This window comes from Sceloporus occidentalis, unplaced genomic scaffold (genome assembly GCF_023333645.1).
Source record: "Sceloporus occidentalis isolate IW3139 unplaced genomic scaffold, rSceOcc1.0.p SCAF_1, whole genome shotgun sequence".
Lineage (NCBI taxonomy): Eukaryota > Metazoa > Chordata > Lepidosauria > Squamata > Phrynosomatidae > Sceloporus > Sceloporus occidentalis.
The window spans coordinates 281389941-281408865 of NW_028316981.1; the positions used below are offsets into that span (position 1 = coordinate 281389941).

At 49.3% G+C, this 18925-nt stretch overlaps 1 protein-coding gene across 8 annotated transcripts in view; it reads right to left on the reverse strand.

Moving 5' to 3' along the window:
- The window catches only part of MAST4 (microtubule associated serine/threonine kinase family member 4), a 367302-nt gene that overhangs the window by 20503 nt on the left and 327874 nt on the right, over positions 1-18925 (reverse strand). For all 8 annotated transcript variants that reach the window (XM_089494950.1, XM_089494942.1, XM_089494935.1 and 5 more), the window contains 5 exons: positions 17418-17519; positions 17083-17205; positions 16810-16922; positions 14858-14982; positions 7519-7712 (listed from right to left, as the gene is read on the reverse strand). In XM_089494950.1, coding sequence (XP_089351076.1) covers positions 7519-7712; positions 14858-14982; positions 16810-16922; positions 17083-17205; positions 17418-17519 — 657 coding nt within the window. The remainder of the gene's footprint in view (positions 1-7518; positions 7713-14857; positions 14983-16809; positions 16923-17082; positions 17206-17417; positions 17520-18925) is intronic.

Consider the following 18925-nt stretch of genomic DNA (forward strand, 5'->3'; position numbering starts at 1 on the left):
TTTTAGCTTGGTTGCAACAAAATGTGTTTTACATGGCAAGTTAGATTGAAATCTTAAACCTAGATAATTGAAATAGTATTGTTGATCTATATATTTTGTATCTAGATTCCAGTGGTGAAGCTTTTTCTTTAAGCCAAAAACCACAACATTGATTTTAGAGTGATTAACTATTAACATTTCATTTAAACAAAATTCATTTAACTTCTTTAAGAGTCTTTGCATCCCGATTAAAGTAAGCAAGATCAGAACAATATCATCTGCATATAACAGGACAGAAAGTTTAACATCCTGGATAGATGCTGGGAAGAATCTTGATCCTTTTAAATTCTAGACAACACCATTTATATAAAAATTAAATTAAAAAAGGGCCAGGAGGCAGCCCTGCCACACATCTCTGTGTCTAGGAATACTATCAGATAAAACTCCATGTGCCCGAAGTCGGACCCTAATGGTAGTACAGTACGCCCTTTTTTATGCAGGGGATCCGTTCCGGACCTCCCCTCATAAAAAAAAAAGCACATATGCTCGAGCCCCAGTGAAAGTAATGGTGCTCATGCATGTGGCGGTGATGCAGCAGTGTGGCGGTACGCGCACACCCCATTAATCTAAGTGGTACGCGCTGCACCTTGCACCCCACATATACTGAAAGCCCCATATAGTGCATCCGTGTATGACGCGGGTGCACTGTATTACAATGTAATATTTGAATCAGAAGAAGCAGCCTTCTATCAATGTTTGCCACAGCTAACTTTAACCAAAGGCGGTCTCGATCTATTAGATCAAAAGCAGAAGTAAGATCAACAAAGGTGGTAAAAAGTTATTTTCTACCTTTTTGGAATATTTTTTGGATCATGTGATATAAAACAAAACATTTATCTATTGTAGATTTACCATTCCTAAACCCGGCTTGTTCTTCTGTAAAGATGTCATTTTCCATAGCCCATACCTCTAGTCTGCCTAATAGGTATCCTGCATAAAGCTTAGATATTATATTCAATAGGCTGATGGGCCTAAAAATTTTAGGGTCAGCCATAGAGCCTTTTTTATGAATAGGAATTACAATATTCACAGCCCACCTCTGAGGAATGTTCCCATACTGAGTGATGTAGGTAAATAATGAGGCAAGAGGTGGTGCCCACCAGTCTGGGTTTGATCTAAATAATTCACTGGGAAGCATGTCTTCTCCAGGTGCTTTATTATTAGGAAGAGATTTAATCAAGAGTTAACTTCATCAATGGTAACTGGATCCCAAGCACTGCAGCAAGAGAGCAGGGGCTCTGTGTGGTATCATGGCAGGGTAGGGGAAAATGTCTTCTTCTCTGTATCCCCATATCCCTCTTGCTCATACTACACATGATTTGACCTTGTTTTAGCATTATATTCAGTATTATATTTGACCATCTCTGTCATCTTTAAAAGCACTGTGTTGGCTTGACTTCAGCCAAAATTTACAGTTGGCAGGCGACATCGAAACAGAGAAATCAGGGAGATGCATCTCACGACCACTGCCAACTTTTGTGTCATCAACAGACGGGAGAGACAACATGATAATGTCCAGGAATCAATGAAGACTGATTTAATAAAGAATTATTGCTCAGATGGCACTGCACACAGATCTGACACATGCACACAGATTTAACATACTCTGTTTTACTGTTTGTATAAGTGTATAAGCCTCATATAAACCCACTTGCCTATGTTCAACTCTTAGTTCAACTACAACATGATGGGAAATTACTGAATTATTCTGTTGTAACTCAAGGTGAGAGATGTTTTGGGGATATTTAAAAATATATATATTATATCTTACAAGCCTTTCATTTGGAGGAATTTTTAAAAGTTCAATAAAAGCCATTTTAGGATATTGAACTCATGTTTTAATATGCTGCAAGTTTAAATCCTAAACCGTTCACATCAACATTTACAAGGAAAAGTTACACTTCTGTGACACTAACTGTAATGTTGTGACCATGCAGTAAAACAGGTCTCTCTTTTCTCGGATAACCTCTTCCTATTCCAGAATAATCTGCATATCTCTTCTCCCTGACATCAAAGCACCAATACTGGGAGAGATAAAAAGTAGGCAGTACTGCCTAATGGAATGGGCAATACTCTGGATACACAGTATCTCAGATTTCCCTGCCCTGAATTACATGTCTCCAATACGAGAGAAGGAAGAGATTTAGGCCAAGTCTAGGGCGGGATACAGACGGGCAGGGGAAGACGTCTTGGAGGTGTATTCTGCTGAATACGGAGCCTCCAGACCACCCGCACCGGGGGCGTGCTTCAGGTGTTGGGGCTTCCACATGGGGGGCAGTGAAGACGCCTCACCTGGGTCCGTTTCGGACCCGTAGCTTCCATACCGCCGCCTCGGAGGACGTCACAAAGAAAGGGGCAGCTTCCGCACGGGCGGCCCAAACCGCGGCTTTTTTTCCCTTTTGCCGCATGAGAAGTACGCAGCTGCGGCACTCCAGCAGCAGCCGGCAAATTTCCCTTTTGCCGGCTGCGGAATGCACATGTGCACATTTAAAGCGCCAGGCCCCTTTAAACTTTTTTCCCCGCCCTGCCCAAGAACAAAGGTGGCCTCCTGCCAGCTGGTGATCAGCTGATGTTGGCATCCTTGCCCGCTTGCGCATTGCGAGTGCCACCACTGGCATCATGGATGCCTCCTCTCCTTTGTTCCCTTTGGTCTTCCTGAAGCTGCAATCCACAGCCACAGCTGTCGGCGGTGCCACCGCCGTCTTCTCCGCCTCCTCTGCCTCCTCTGCCCCCTCCAGCCCCTCCGCCTCCATTGCCGCTGGAATGGAGGTCCCATCATCCACCACCATAACAGCTGTAGACTTGGATGACAGCAGTAGTGATGATGATGATGACACAGAACAGCGCACGGCAGTGGCTGCCATAGCACTTCATCAGGCTACTGTTGGCGGTGCCATGGCCCTGGCCAGAGTGGCACGCCTCCGCCGATGCTGGAAGGTCCCTGCATCCCAAGACTTGTGGGACAACTTTGTGTCAACCATATGGTCTGATGAGCAATGGAGGCATTTCTTCCGAATGCCCCGTGCCCTCTTCCACAGGCTAGTGGGCATCCTGCACCCAGAACTGGAGAAGGCAGACACAGTGATGAGGAAAGCCATCCTGGTGGAGAAGAGAGTGGCCATTGGTGTCTTTTCACTGGCACACAAGTCCACCTACATTGTGACGGGGGCGCTGTTTGGGACTGGCGTTGCCACCGTGGGGGAGATCGTGGTGGAGTTTGCCCTGGCCATGGAGAAGCTGCTGCTGTCACGGACCGTGTACCTGGGGAACGCACATGAGGTAGGGACAGCCAGACCACCTTCCCTTTCATCTTTGGCAGCTCTGTGATATTCTGTGTCAAGTGTCACCCAATCATTGTACATTTGCTGTTCTTGCTATGGTGCAGTTGCGCATGTGTAAAAGAGTTGTCATCTCAATTCCTCTGTTTCTCTCCCTTCCTTTCCCCCACAGATTATGGATGCCTTTGGTCGCCGCGGCTTCCCACAAGTGGTTGGACGGGTGCCACTGCCTGATCATACCACCCTTGGGGCTGAGGAATGCCTATGTCAACAGAAGGGGCTCCTATTCTGTCATCCTGCAAGGGACATGTGACCACACAGGAAGATTTGTGGACGTGGAGCTCGAATGACATGGGTCAGCCCACGATGCCAGGGTGGCACGGAATTCTCTCATCTACGAGGCCATGGAGGCTGGCATCTATGTGCAAGGGAACCCCAGCATCAACATCAGAGGCCAGCAGATCGGGCCCCTGATACTGGCTGACTGTGCCTACCCCATTCGGAAGTGGCTCATGACACCGTTTAAGACCCCCCGCACTCCCAAACAGAAGCTCTTCAACAAGAAGTTGAATCGCGTGAGGGGGGCCGTGGAGAGATCGTTTGGCAGACTGAAGGCGAGATGGCGCTGTCTCACTGCCCCACTGCTAGTGGCAGAGGAGAACGTGGTACCCATCCTGGTATCATGCGTCATTCTGCACAACATCTGTGAGACCAAGGGCAGGGTCCTGGATGAGGGCATGCGATATAGGCGCCGTTTTGTGCTGCCCACCCTGGCACCAATCACAGAGGCTCAAGAGAAACAGAAGAAGAAAGCAGGGGAGACTGTGAGGAATGCCCTGGCAGATTTTTTTCTGACAAGGAGAATCTGAAGGATGGCTCCTGTGCCATCATCTGTGATGTCAGAGTGCAATGTTCTGTAATAGCATAAGCACATGAATAAATCTATCCCATTATCCACAGTTTGAGTCTGCCTATCATTCCTGATCTGTGCTGTGGGCATGTTTTGCCACGTGCCTGAGGGGGACACACACAAACACACACACACAAAAGGTCTCCTGGTGCCTGTTTTCCTGGGTGAAAAAGATACATCAGCTCCAACTGCCAATTGCCCCTTTGACAATGTATCAATCCCCCTCAAATTCAAGCTTTCCTAATGGCTCATTTGAATGTATCAATAGGGCACCCAGAGGGCATCTATTGGGGGACAGATTCAAACTGCTCCTCTGAAAGCTATCATTGGCCTAGGACCACCTTGGCCTAACGGCCCTGAGCCACAGGTGCCCATATATACCCGTGCGCAACTGTGCAAGACCCCAGGACGGCGATCAACATGGCAGCGCCACGCAGGAGGGTCCCGGTCCGATTCGCCTACTGGACCGATGAGGAGGTCGGGATCCTCCTGGACTCCCTGATGCCACAGGCAGCTGCGAGGAGGGTGATGGCCAGCACCAACAAGCCCAACAGGGGGCATTTTCTCGAGTCCTCTCGTGTCCTCCGAAACCAAGGGTTTCAAAGAACGCTGCACCAATGTAGAGTGAAGTTTAAAACTCTCAAGGCAGCGTTCTTTGAAACCCTTGAGGATTTCGGAGAGGAGCCCCCGGTTGACAGGCGGCCACCATTCTTCTCGCGGCTGAAGGACCTGTGGATCAGGGGAGATAGGCCCAGACCAGAAGATCGCCGTCCTCCAGGTAAGTCAGAGCTCTTGCCATGCCCTGTCCTCCCCTCCTTGACCCTTCCCTTGCCCTCCTCTCCTTCCTGCATGGTGCCAATGCCATCCCTCCTCTTCCCTTCTGCAGGCGTGCGGCCGAGGTGGAGGCGGAGGGAGGGAGGGCACCGTGCCAGGTCGCCCTCTCCACCATCCTCGGGGGACGAGGATGTCCCCGAGGGTGGGCCACAGCCAGGACCAGCTGCTGTGGCCCCTCCGCAGCCAGAGCAGGCTCCTCTGGCGGCAGGTAGGTCCCCAGGGTGAGGGGTGGGGGTTGCCTGACTGCAGCCCCCACGACACTTGTGCCCTCCTCTGCCATGCCAGCATGGTAACTTGGGCCTTTTCTTCCTCTTTTGCAGGGCTTGAAGTCCTTGCTGCTGTTGCCGCCGCCAAGGAGCCTGGCCCGAGCCGCCGCCTGCCTGGCCAGCCAGAGGACTTGGCCCTGGATGCCAGGGCCATGGATCGCCTGCTCCAAGCTCGGCAGCAAGGTAAGTGTGGAGGTGAACCCAGGGAAGGGAGTGGGGGTACCCAAAACCCTGCCTGTGGGAGTGGGTGATGGGCTCCACGGGCTGACCCTAACCATCCTCTTTCTTTTCCCCCCACAGAGAACCGGACGGAGCGGAGGTTCTCTGCGCTGGAGGACAAGGTGGAGAAGCTGGCGGAGAGAGTGTCCTCCATGGAGCAGACACTCCAAGAGATCCTCCGCCGGCTTCCCGCCCCACCGCCGCATCCCCCTCCCTGAAGCAGCTTCCCTCCCCTGCCCCCTGTGCCATCCCCCTTCACCACCACCCTTTACCATCCCCCTTCCCTTTGTAAATAGTTGTAAATAAGATTTTTATTGTTGTTATTAATAAAAAAAATTATTTTTAAAAAAACTTGTGTGGTTCATTATGCGCAACTGCGGCAGTGTGGCTGTGAGTGTGAATGTGACAGCTTAGGCATAACTGTGCAGTCTAAAGCTAGGCAGGAGTGCTGGGAGGTAGCAGTGTCCAAACTCTGTCCTTCCAGGCGTTTGGACTTCATTTCCCAGAATCCCAGACCACAGGGCAAGGTGGCTGGGGATTCTGGGAGATGAAGTCCAAACACCTGGAAGGACAGAATTTGGACATTGCTGCTTTGGGGACCAGTGAGCCAGGCATGGTGGGAGGAGGGAACAGGAAGGGTAGACTAGAGTAGATAGGGCTGGGAGGGAACACATGCCCTGGGAGGCGAAAGGTCTTGGGCACATTCAAGGTCCGGGGTCTCATACTCGTCCTCCTCCTCCACCGCCACAGGCTCCGCTCTGGTTGGCTGGCCCGCCGGGACCCTCACACGCTCCGCATGAGACCAAGACGTCCCCCTGCCTTTTTTCGGGGTGCTGGTGGATGGCTGTGCCATCCTGCCTGGTGCCAAAGGGGAGCCGCCGCACAGCTGTGCCAGGAGCAGCCGAACTGTGCCCGTTCCCAGGTGAAAATGGCGCAGGAATGTGTGTAGGGGGTCACTTTAAATTCCAAACTTTCCCTTATCACTTTCTACAACCAAAACATCCGCCGGCAAAACTTACAACTTCCCGCAATTCCAGCAACGCATGCGCACATGGAGCTCTAGGGTTAGGGTTACGAGACTTAAAATGCGCCGCAGCTGTGCCGCAGCTTCCACAGCTGCATGGCAGCGGACGTTGCAATTAAAGCCTGACTGCAAACCACGCATGTCCCGGACCCCGACCCAATATGCGACGCAGCTGACACGGAGCTTTTAAATGGGCAACTTAAATTAGCGGCGTAGCAATTCTGATGTACCGGTGCAGCAGCTTACAGACAGAGCTGCGCAGCTGCGCATCAAACGGAAAAGAAGCGGAGAAAAGCAGCACCTTTTTAATGCCGCTTCTTCCCACTTGGGGCGTGTGGGGGGCGTGTTCATGGTGGCATTCAGGTAAGGGCTGTCTGAAGGCTCTACCTTCATGACGTCATGAATACACCCCTTTTTGCCCGTCTGTATCCCGCCCAGGTTTCTACACTAATTTTCCCCCCCTCTTATTACTCACATGTGTTTTGGGGAGGCATTTGGGGAGGGAAAATGAGCAAGAAGAAGGACCAAACTCTCTCCTCCTGCTTTCAAGAGCCTCATCCAGTGTACGAAATATTTACACTTGGACTGCCCTGTATGCATGTCATTAGGAATCACAACATCCTTCCCTGCCTGTTGGGACTGATTTTAAAATAACCTCGTGAGTGCTATTATGCAACCCACCTCAAACAAAGAAAAGCCACAAAACAACTATTGTGGTTTCTAATTATATTCTTAGTGTCACAATTATTTGTCAAAGTTAGTTGACAACAATAAGTTGTCACAATTAATTTGGTTCTGAAATTAAAGACAAAATTTTGATCCTAAAGAGAGTCATTTCAAGTACAATGAAAAATTTAAATTTCACTAAAATAAAAATCTTTCATCATATAAACATAAAATGCAAATCTTTCATCTTTTAGAAAAAAAACTTTTTCAATTGAATCCTACCTGACAATGTAGAGCTACTGATTGTGCTTGCTGGAGTTGTTACTTCCAGTTCATCGGGAATAATTTCTTCATTGACAAAGGTAGTCTTTTCTTGATCTTTACGGGTTCCAATAGAACGTGGAGTTTCTTCTTGATCTCCCTCAGATGATATAGCCAATTTAGGAAGCACCCCTGAACTGTGACGTTGCCTAGAACTTTCAGATTCAAAGAAGAAGATGTAGGTATTTGTTGCCTACATTTTCAAATGGTATTTAGATTAGATAATTAAATACAAACTGAAATCGGGAGTACACTAAGGCTGATGAAGCCTCCAGTAAAGACAATTAAACATCTTTCAACAATCAGTATAGTTAATTTTTAGAATAATTTTACAGTAGTTCCAATAATGAGAGAGAAACAATATATAACAGCAGATTGAGTACTGAGGCCCGAAACAGATGGGCAGACGGGGGTGGCTTCTGGACGCTCCAGGGGTGTGACATTTACATGACGCGTGCCCCTGGAGTGCCCAGAAGCCACCCTGGGGCCACGGTGGGGTCGCCTAAGGCACCAAAACCAGCCCCAGAAGAAGTAGATCTTTTCTGATCCTTTTGGGACTACCATAGGAGGCACCCTTGGGGCCACAATGTGTGTCCGCAATGGCCCTGGGGCTTTTGGCCACTTCCTCTTGCCCATTTGCTTCGCTCCAAAGTTTTATGAATGTTAGTCCTTGGTCTTTGACATGTCATTATTTCAATCTAATTTGCTTCACTTGGGCCTAAAGGCACCAGATCCTGTCTATTTTTTGAAGCTAAGGTTGGTCAGCCCCAGTTAGTACTTGGATGGGAGATCACCAAGAAGGACAGGTTGCTTACCTGTAACAGTATTTCTTCGAGTGGTCATCTGCGAATACATACAAATGGGTTTCACTGCTCCTGCGCAGTGCTGTTCGGAAACTTCTGGAATCACTGGGCAAAGTTTACTTTGCAACATATAGAAACTTTTTGGCGGTAACTCTGCCCACCCGTTATAAGGCCCCTGCGTTCCCGCTCTTTTCCCTAGTTCCGCAAATTTTTCCGCCAAGTAGGCGATGGAAAGAGCCAATAAGAGCAGGACACTGAGGGGATGGACGGGTGGGATTTGTATGTATTCGCAGATGACCACTTGAAGAAACACTGTTACAGGTAAGCAACCTGTCCTTCTTCTTTGTAGTCTCTGCGAATCATACAAATGGGTTTAGACTGACAAGCTTAGGTAAGCGGCGGAGGGAGTGTCCTGAAACCAAAGCTATGGTAAACCAAGGGCATATTTATTGCAACAATAAACACCTTGAACCATAAAAAGAGTCAGTCTTTTGTTCAAGCACAAAACTCAACACAGCAATAACATTGCAAAACCTGAGAAGGGGATCAAAGGTCATGCAAGACCAGTCCCATTGGAATTGTGCAAATCAACATTCAACAGAATGTAAAACAGTGACATATGTACATAAACACTGAAAACACAAACCATCAGTATTGCAATCAATGCAACCCTGAAACCAACACAGTCCTCCCGAAAGCTGTGTCTCGGATGGCTCTGGTGTCCAGCCTATAGTGCTTTATAAAAGTCAATGGCTGGGACCAGACAGCAGCCTTACAGACATCCTCCAAGGGAATGCCCGACAGGAATGCAGAGGATGCTGACACTGCTCTCGTGGAGTGGGACCGAACCCTGCCAGGGAGATGTTTACCCAGCAGTTCATAGCAGAGGTGGATGGTACCAGCCACCCATTTGGAAAACCTCTGCGCAGACACGGGCAACCCCTTCTTCGGTTCCGAGTAGCATTGGAAAAGTCTCTCGGACCGACTGGAGGCAGCAGTTCTGTCCAGGTAAAACGCCAGCGCTCTCCTGACATCAAGAGAGTGCAGGCTTCGCTCCGCATCCGAAGTCGGATTGGAAGCGAGGGTAGGCAACACAATGTCCTGGCACATGTGGAAAGCAGACACAACCTTAGGCAAGAAAGTAATGTCTGTCCGAAGGACCACCTTGTCCTTGCGAAACCTCAGGAAGGGCTGGTCCCTCCGCAAGGCACAGAGTTCGCCCGCACGGCGGGCAGAGGTGATGGCCACAAGAAAAGCGGTTTTCCAAGTCAGTAGTCTCAAGTCCGCTGTGGCCATCGGTTCAAAGGGCTTGGATTGGAGCGCGGCCAGCACCGCCTCCAAGCTCCAAGCCGGGGCCGGTACCAACACAGGAGGGTGCAGGTTGGCACATCCCTTCAGGAACCCCTTCACCAAGGGGTCCCTAAAGAAGGAAGCCCTACCCTCAAACTGGTACCTGGAACAAATGGCAGAGAGGTAGCACTTGATGGATGTGAGGCACAACCCCTCATCCAACAGTGCCATCAAAAACTCCAGCACCACTGGAGTGGAAACTTGAGCAGGAGACAAGCCCTTCCGATCAAGGAAGAGGCTAAACCTCCTCCACTTCAGGACATAGGACCGCTGGGTGGATGGCTTCTGCGCAGCCAGGATCACCGTCCTCACCGCATCCGGCAGTGAGGCTAGGGCTGGATTCTCCAGGCCACCAGCGGCAGGCTCTTGATGTCCGGGTGCAGAATCCGGCCGTCCTGGATCGACAGCAGGTCCGGACGGAAGTCGAGGCGGAGGAAGCATCTCTTGGAGAGGTGGAGAAGGGATGCGAACCAGGGCTGTCTCGGCCACCAAGGCGTGATCAGGATCGCATCCGAACGGTCCGTTGTCATCTTGGACACCACCCTGATGATGAGAGGGAAGGGAGGGAAGGCGCAGAGCAGCTCTCCCGACCAAGGGAAGGTGAACACGTCTCCGAGGGATCCGTCCATTCGCCTCCTGGAGCAGAACTGGGGGCAGTGGCTGTTCCATTTGGTCGCGAAGAGGTCGACTTGGGGTTCCCCACCAATCAAACAGGTCGCTGACCGTCTCCGGATGGAGCCTCCACTCGTGGCACACCGAAGGGGGCCTGCTCAGGCGGTCCGCCAACTTGTTGTCCTCTCCTGGAAGGTGAATCGCCTGGAGGAGCACCTGTCTCTGGATGCACCAGTCCCAAATGCGAAGAGTAATCTTGAGCAGAGTCTTGGATCTGGTGCCTCCCTACTTGTTGATGTAATACATCATGGTGGTATTGTCCATCCTCAGGAGGACCACCTTGCCTGCGACAGCGAATTCGAATGCCCTCAAAGCTTTCTCGACTGCGAGCATCTCCAAAGCATTGATGTGGAGATGCTTGTCCAGGGCCGACCACTTGTCCTTGACAACCAGGTCTAGCAGGTGGGCGCCCCAGCCCTCCAGGGAAGCATCGGTTGTTAAAGTCAATTGAGGCTGAGGTTGATGGAAGGGCATCCCGATGCAGACGTTGCGGCTGTCCAGCCACCATTTGAGTAAATCAGCCACCGGTCTCAGTACCGTCAGCCACTTGGACGGAGGGTCCTCCATCGGAGAGAAGACTGAGAGGAACCAGGACTGCAGTGGTCGGAGGCGAAGCCTTGCCCATGGTGTCACAAACGTCGTTGACGTCATGTGTCCCAGAGCCACTTGGACGTCCCTGGCCCTCACCCTTCTGTGAGAGATGCAAGGCCTCAGTGCTGTAACCAATGCCTGGAAACGGTCCGGAGGGAGAAAGGCAGAGCATCTTTCGGAGTTGAGGATGGCTCCGATGAACTTGGCCTGTCTGGTCAGGGTGAAGTGTGACTTCTCTTCATTGATGACCAGTCTGAGGGAATCCAAAAGGTGCAAGGCGAATGAGATTGCCTCTCGGAGCTCCTGCTGTGAGTCGGCGACAAACAGCCAGTCATCCAGGTAAGGGAAGACCCTGTAGCCCTTCTGATGAAGGTACGCCACCACTGGTGCCATGCACTTCGTGAAGACCCTCGGAGCCGTGGCAAGGCCAAAGGGGAGAACGTTGTAGTGGTACGCGGTGGAGCCGACGGCGAAGGCGAGGAATCTCCTGTGGGACTCCCGAATTCTGATGTGGAAGTAGGCATCCTTTAAGTCGACCGTCGCGAACCACAGGCCCTGGTGGAGAAGCGGCAGAATAGAAGCCAAGGTTACCATCCGGAACCGGCGGTATTCAAGGAAAAGGTTCAACCCCCTCAAGTCCAAGATGGGTCTGATGCCCCCATCTGCCTTCGGTACCGTGAAGTACCTGGAGAAAAAGGCCCTGGAGCATAGCTCGGGCGGTAAAGGGGAGATTGCCCGCTTGTCCAGCAAAGTGCGCACTTCATCGAGAAGGGTGTCCGAGGGGTGAGTGGACATGAAGGCTCCGGTTGAAGGGAGATGTTGGAACTCGAGGGCATAACCCCTACGGACGATGTTGAGGACCCACGAGTCCGTTGTAATGGAGGCCCAGGTGGTGACAAAGGGCCTTAAAATGTCCAAAAAGAAAAAGGAAGGAGAGACGAAGCGCGCTGCAACCCTTCAGGCTCTCTTCTTCCCCTGGTCTGTGTCCTGCCGGCGAGACTTTCGGTACCGGGATGGAAAGTTGCGGCGGCCAGAGGAGGAGAACTGAGAGGGGTACCGGCGTCTCTGGGGGCCCTGCTGCTGAGGTTGCCGGTCCTGCTGGAAGGTCCCTTGTGACTGACCTTGCGGCTGCCACGGGCGCTGCCTCTTCCGGAATGGCGGGATGGAAGTGGACGACATCCCATGCTTCCTTGCTGCCGCTTTCATCCTGAACTTGCGGTTCAGGCGCTCGTCGGTGTCAGCGTGGAAGACGCCGGTACCATCCAGGGGCATGTCCTCGATGGTTGACTTGACGCTGGCATTGAGGTCCGACCCCCTCAGCCACGCATGCCGGCGCAGAGCCAACGAAGCCGACATCGCCCGTCCTGCGCAGTCAGCCACGTTTCTGGAGGCGGTGATAAGCCAACTCCCGACCGAATGGGCCTCATCCCAGATCTCAACCAGGCGTCGCTGGACTTCGTCCGGGACGCCCGGGACGAGTGGCGAGATCCCCTCCATCAGTGTCTGGACATAGGCCCCCATGCAGGCGGTGTAATTGATGGCCTTGACTATGAGGGCTGATGCCGAGTAGGCCTTCCTGGCTAGGCCATCGATCTTTTTTTCTTCCCGATCGGCTGGGGAAGTAGCCTGCTTGGGAACGAAGGTCTGCTGGGCCCCTTCAACAATCGCCGAGTTCTGTCTGGGGTGGTCGGTCAACCAAAAGCAACTCGACGGGGAGATCCGGTAGAGGGCCTCGATCTTCCTAGAGGAACCGATGAGGGAAGTCAGCGCATCCCACGACCTCTGAACGATGGAGTCAAAGGACGGCAGCAGCGGGATGGAGGGCGGCGTGGGCACCCGGCCATGAACCCGACGCTCCACAGGATCCCGAGCCTCCTCCTCTGGATAGGAAAGATCAATGCCCAGAGCCCTGGACATCTTAATGATGTGCTCATTAAATGAGCGCACATCGTCAGTCGGGGAAGATGGGTCTGGGTGATGGATCTGCTGCGGGGACGCCTGGACGGAGGTGTCGTCATCGTCCGAAGGTTCTCCCGATGGCAGCAAGGGCTTGTCCTCGGAATCGGTGCCCAAAGTGAGCGAGATCTCCGGGACCCTCACCCAAGCCGCTGGGTGCGCCGGGAACTTCAGAGCTGATGGGCCTGTCAAGGAGCGACGCGGTGCAGACGCTGAAGCCGAAGTCGTCGCACGTGGGGATGGAGGCTTGTCACCTGGAGGAATGACCGGGCAGAGATTCAGCCCGGTAAACTCCCTGAAGGCGGTCTCCCTTGGTACCGACATGTAGTACCTGCCGGACTCGGTATCGAAAAACATATCGGTGTCCTGGTCCATCGACTCGTCCACATCCGACTGGACCGAAGGGGGAGGAGAAGCCCTCTGAGGGAGGCCAGCTACTTCCGTGGCGGCCTGGACGAAATCGACCGTCGATGGCAGTGGCGTGTCGAGGGCCGTGGCCGCGTGCGAGGCAGTCTGCGAGGCGGGGGAGCCATCAGAGCGCAGGCAGGCTAGTGCCGAGGCCTTCTTGGAAGGGGAGCGCTGTTTGTGGGAGGTAGACTCCTTTGCCTTGAAGGAGGCCTGTGATCCGGTGCGGTCCTTGCTGGACTTGGGCCTCTTGGCCCAGCTGCCTCCTTGTGGTGCCTCTTCCTCGACGATCGCGGCATGTCGGCCCGGTCCTCGGGAGGGAAAAAGGAGTTGTCCGGCAGATCTAGCAGGACAACGGCCTGAGGCTTGAAAGTCTTGGCCTTCTCCACCGAAGCAGCCTTCACAGAAGAAGATGCCCCCGTCTCGGGCAGGTCGGAGGCGTGTCGAGATGCCTTCGATGACGCCTTGGAGGACGGGGTCGGCACCGACGGGACCGCTGCCTCCGCGCGATCCTTCGCGTGCGAGCCCTCCGGGGATGGCTTTCTCCCGGACCTCGACTTGGGCTCGGAACCCTTAGTCCCTGACGACTTATGGGGGCGCTTGGAGCGTTTGTCGGTGGCACTGGGTGCATGGGGACCACGGGCCACATCGGTGGTGGTGGAGGCTCCAGCCCTCGGCGGGGCAGACCCCACACTGGACACGCTGGCCCGAGAAGAAGAGGCAGGCGGCGCAGCAGATGGGGCCGAAGATGGACGGGGCCCTCCCTCTTGAACCTTGCCCAGGGCGATGGCTGAAGTCAGCCAGGACTCACGGTTCTTGCGGGCCTGAGACGAAAGGGACTTGCAGAGCGAGCAAGCCTTCGTATCATGGTCCTTGCCAAGATACAGGAGGCAGGAGGAATGGGGGTCCTGGACGGGGACCTTGCCCTCACAGACATCACACTTCTTGAAGGGTGCTGGCATCCTTCCGAAGTCGACTAAGCCAAGAGGAGAATCCAAAAAACAAGGTCAAACGAGCCGAAAGTCCGAGTTACCAGGGGCGGGAGAAAGAGAACGGTCAAGAGACGGTCTGAGGTCAAAAGCGAAAGTGATTCCAAGCAAGCAAAGCAAGCGAAAGTTCCCTGAAGCAGCTAACGTGGCGGAAAAAAGGAACTGGGGAAGAGAGCGGGAACGCAGGGGCCTTATAACGGGTGGGCGGAGTTACCACCAAAAAGTTTCTATATGTTGCAAAGTAAACTTTGCCCAATGATTCCAGAAGTTTCCAAACAGCACTGCACAGGCGCAGTGAAACCCATTTGTACGATTCGCAGAGACCACAAAGAAGAAATATGAGGTGCTGTAGGCTATATTTAAGAGGAAGGAACTAGGAAGACCACCTCTGAACATTCCTTGTATAAGAAAATCCTATGAAATTCATGAGGTCACACAAATAGACAGGTGAGTTGAAGGCACATGCATACACAGTGACTCAAGATAACATGCGAGACTTATCCCACAGGTAGCATACAAACGTGAAACACTTACATTTCTGAATATTCTGAGCTCCAACTTAATTCTGCAGATGTTAGAGTCACATTTTTTGTTCTTTCAGTTGTGTCTTCTTTCTCTTCATTCTGATTTCGAGTTCCTCGATCTATACTACTAAAAACCTGAGCATGAGGGCAGAAGAATTGATAGCTGACAGTTGTTTGTCTCTAAATGAACGTCAGAAAAATACATATCATGCAGAGCACTGCATGCTCTAAAGACATATAGGCAATATCCTGGAGTTTTAAAGCACTTCTTCAGATGATGAATGAATTTCCAGGAGGCACTGTTTTTTAAATGATTTTCAGTTCCTCTCTCCTTGGTCTTTCTGCTAAGCAACAGATAGCTAATAGCATATTTTCTGTCATGAACATATCATTTCCTGCTCTTCACCTTTTGACTGTATGAACTATGGCCAGCATGCTAAATCTATAGATGCTTTGGGATTTCTAGATCACAGGATCAATGCGCATCTCAGATTATTTCTTTACCAAAAAGTCATTGAAAAACAAAAAGAAAATGCCAGCAAGTCATTTAATAGCCATCAGTCAGGAGTGAAAGGCAGGGGGTTGTGATGGGGAGAGTGAACGGAAATAGAGTGTGAAAATGACAGTAAATTGCTTGACTAAAAGATGTGGGGAAGTGGGGGACTGGTCATAAAAGGCCAGCTGTTTATCTGACAACCTGCACATTGAATTTACCTGAAATGGAAAAAAAAGTGAAGCTATGAGATATCAGTATCAAGTTATTCTTGTAGTTTGTTATCTTGCAAACATACAGAAGCCATCTGCAAAGAGAAGATTTAAATGCTCCTTGCTGTTTGAGAATTGGATTCCTGCTGCCAAGTCATGACAAAGGTTTTATATCACGACACAGAAAGCAAGACCTTTTCTTGGCTTTTCACTTCCCTTTCTTTAAATTGCGTCTATAGGTGAATAGGAATTATGGCTTACTATAGACAAAGCACTTTGTAACCATGGATAAGAGAGACAGCTATTTCTGTTTTTAAAATATTACATTCTATATTCTCTCTCTGTATATATAGAACTATATTCTTTAAAAAGCATTTTGCAATAGTATATAGTCATTTCTGCATGTATTTGTTTACACTTATAACCAACCACACTACAAAGAGAGTAAAGCAATACCTGATTTTTTTTAAAAAAAACTTAACTGTTGGCCTTTTATTAAAAAAACAAACAAAAACAGGCTACTTTATACTCACAGGTTGAAAAATTGTGTTTACTCACATAAATGAGTTATTATCAGCATTCTCCTTTTATCTATTCATGACTAATTTTATTTGTAGTTTTCAAAATTTCATTTGGTTAGAATAAACTAACCAAATACATTTGACCTCTTGTGGTCCCGTGGGAAACACAATAAACTGGCTGAGGAGCAAACTGCATGGACCTGGTTGTTTTATAAGCCATTTCCTGATATAACTGGAAGAACCAAAGTAATCATCTGTTGACTAGTTTAATTTTCCAAGCTGCAAACACATTTTGGCGACTTTATTAAGATGCTCCCAGTAAATTAATACCAGATTAAGTGGAAGTAATATTTACAAAAGGAGAATTTAAAACACGCTATAAAAATGCCCCTAAATATACATAGAACTGACTCACAAAATCATTCTATTTTTTCTTTCTAGCCTGCATCTGCACTGCAGAAACAATGCAGTTTGACATCATTCTAACTGCCATGGCTCAATACTATGAAATCCTGGGATTTGTAGTTTTGTGAGACATTTAGCCTTCTCTGTCAGAGAGAACTGGTGACACAATAAACTATAAATCTTAGGTTTCCACAGCAGTGAGCCATGACAGATAAAGCAGTGTCAAAATGCATTATTTCTGCAATGCAAAAACAGCCCTATTTTCCTCTTTTCCCATTCTCTTCAGTAATGGAATGATTCAATGTATATTAGTCTATACGCAAAAGCTTACTTTTGAAAATCGATGTGAACATGAGGAAAATTGCCTTATTTCCAAGTTAAAGTCTTCATCATTTGTATCATCTTCCTCTTCTGTTTCCATATGGTGATATTTCTCAGAACGAGCTATAAAATACGCAGATGATTCATTTGAATTTACTACAGCTCAAAGACTAACTGAAGCATAATTTAGTTTTGTTAAAATATTAGTAGGTCTAATAAAGAAATGCACTGAGTGTGTTGCACAATAAAAAAACATGTTATATCTATAGCAAGCTATACATACTGTCAAAGTAGCTTGTGTCATCCTCAGATTCTAACTGAGGAATGAATTCTGCTTTCTGTCTCAGCAAACTATTCCAATCTAAATGCTGAAAGAACTGGTGTTGTTTTACCTCATAGGCACCACCTGAGGGAGCAAGAGAAATGGAGTTTTGTTCAGCAATAGCTTTCAGCAAAACAAAACATTTTACAACTGAACTGTTTTTTAATATTGCAGTCAATTATCATTTTTGAGGGGTAGTAATGTAAAAATACAAAATAAAAGGAACATTACAAGGCAAACCAATACCTAATTCTAGCATCTTTTAAAAAATGAATGTAAACATCATGTTTTCTAACCTGTTCCCATCCTCTCCAAGGGGTTTTGCCTCAGAAGCAATGTAATCAGGTCCTGGGCATCTGGAGGTGGTGCTTCATCCTTTTCAGGCCAGTTGATCTCATCTAGCAGAAAGAATTCCAATGTTTGAAACTGTTTTAAATAGGTTCCAGGAGGTTACATTGATCTGTGCAATCTTGAAGGAATAATCTTTCTATCCATATCACTATTAGAATACACAATGAAACACTACAAATTGATAAGAAATCTACTGTGCTTTGTGTATTCAGGTCTGATGTCCACTCTGGTAAGCTCACAGTTTCTTGGATTTTGAACATGGAAGGAGGAGGGTTATAAGCAGACTCACTTATGAATGTTAGCACTGGACCTATCTTGTGGACTTGCTTATCTCACATAATTGTGAAAGTATAAACAATAGCATCCCACCTTGATACTATCCTTCTGTGATGTTGCACACTCCTTTTGAGCAAGCAGCAATGCTGATGGCAGCATTGTTACTGATAGGGCCTGCCAAGTCAGAAAGGCTTCCACTGAGGAGCTAGACTAAATGTGCCAAACAGCTATTGGGCAGCTGCAATAATGGAGTGTATGCTGTGATTCTAGTTGAAGATCTCCCAGAGACGATGGTAATGTCACCATAGCTAACTCTTCTTAGCTGAATGTGCAGAAGATGGCAGTGGAAAAGCAATTCTGAATGTCTTTTACAGTTTGCCCTCCCCATACACGGGGGATCCATTCCAGACCCCCCCCCCCCCACGTATGGAGAAAAGAGCATATGCTCAAGCGCCATTGGAAATAATGGGGCGTGTGCTCGCGGTGGCGCATAGGGTGTGCGGTGTGAGTATGCACCCCATTATTTCTGCCTGGGCTTGCCTTCTATGTGAGCTCAAAGCCATGGAAGGCAAGCCCGCCTAGGAGGGCTGACTGTACTTCAAAAACCATATGATCATGAAAGAATCCAAAATAAATCAAAGATAGTACTGGAAGATGAGAATCACTGATTGGAAGGAACCTGACCAACTACTAGGAAAGAACAAGGGTAGCACTGTGTCACATGGTGCAACTGGATACAACTCAAAACTAGGTTCAACTGTTGACATGCTCAGAGGTGAAAGAAAAGTCTGAACATGTATAATGAAAACATGGAATGTGAGAAGGATGAATCAGGGAAAGAGAAACTGTAAAAAGAATCTGAAGGCATAAACACAGCAATACTTTGTGTGAGTGAAGTACACAAGATTATTCTTTTCCTTGTTGATCATAAATCTGTGATACTCTAGGCACTTCTTGGGGCTCTGCACATCCTCCACAACCTTTAGGTGTCAAGATGACCAGAGCAGATTGTCATCCAAATATGGGTGAACATGCACCCCCTTACCCTCATATGCCACAAACTTGTGTGAACACCCAAGAGGAAACCAACAGCCCAAATGATAGAGCTCAGTATCAATGATGTTCCTCCAGGACAGTAAACCTGAGGTGTACCCCAAGCACAGGATGTATTGGGGCA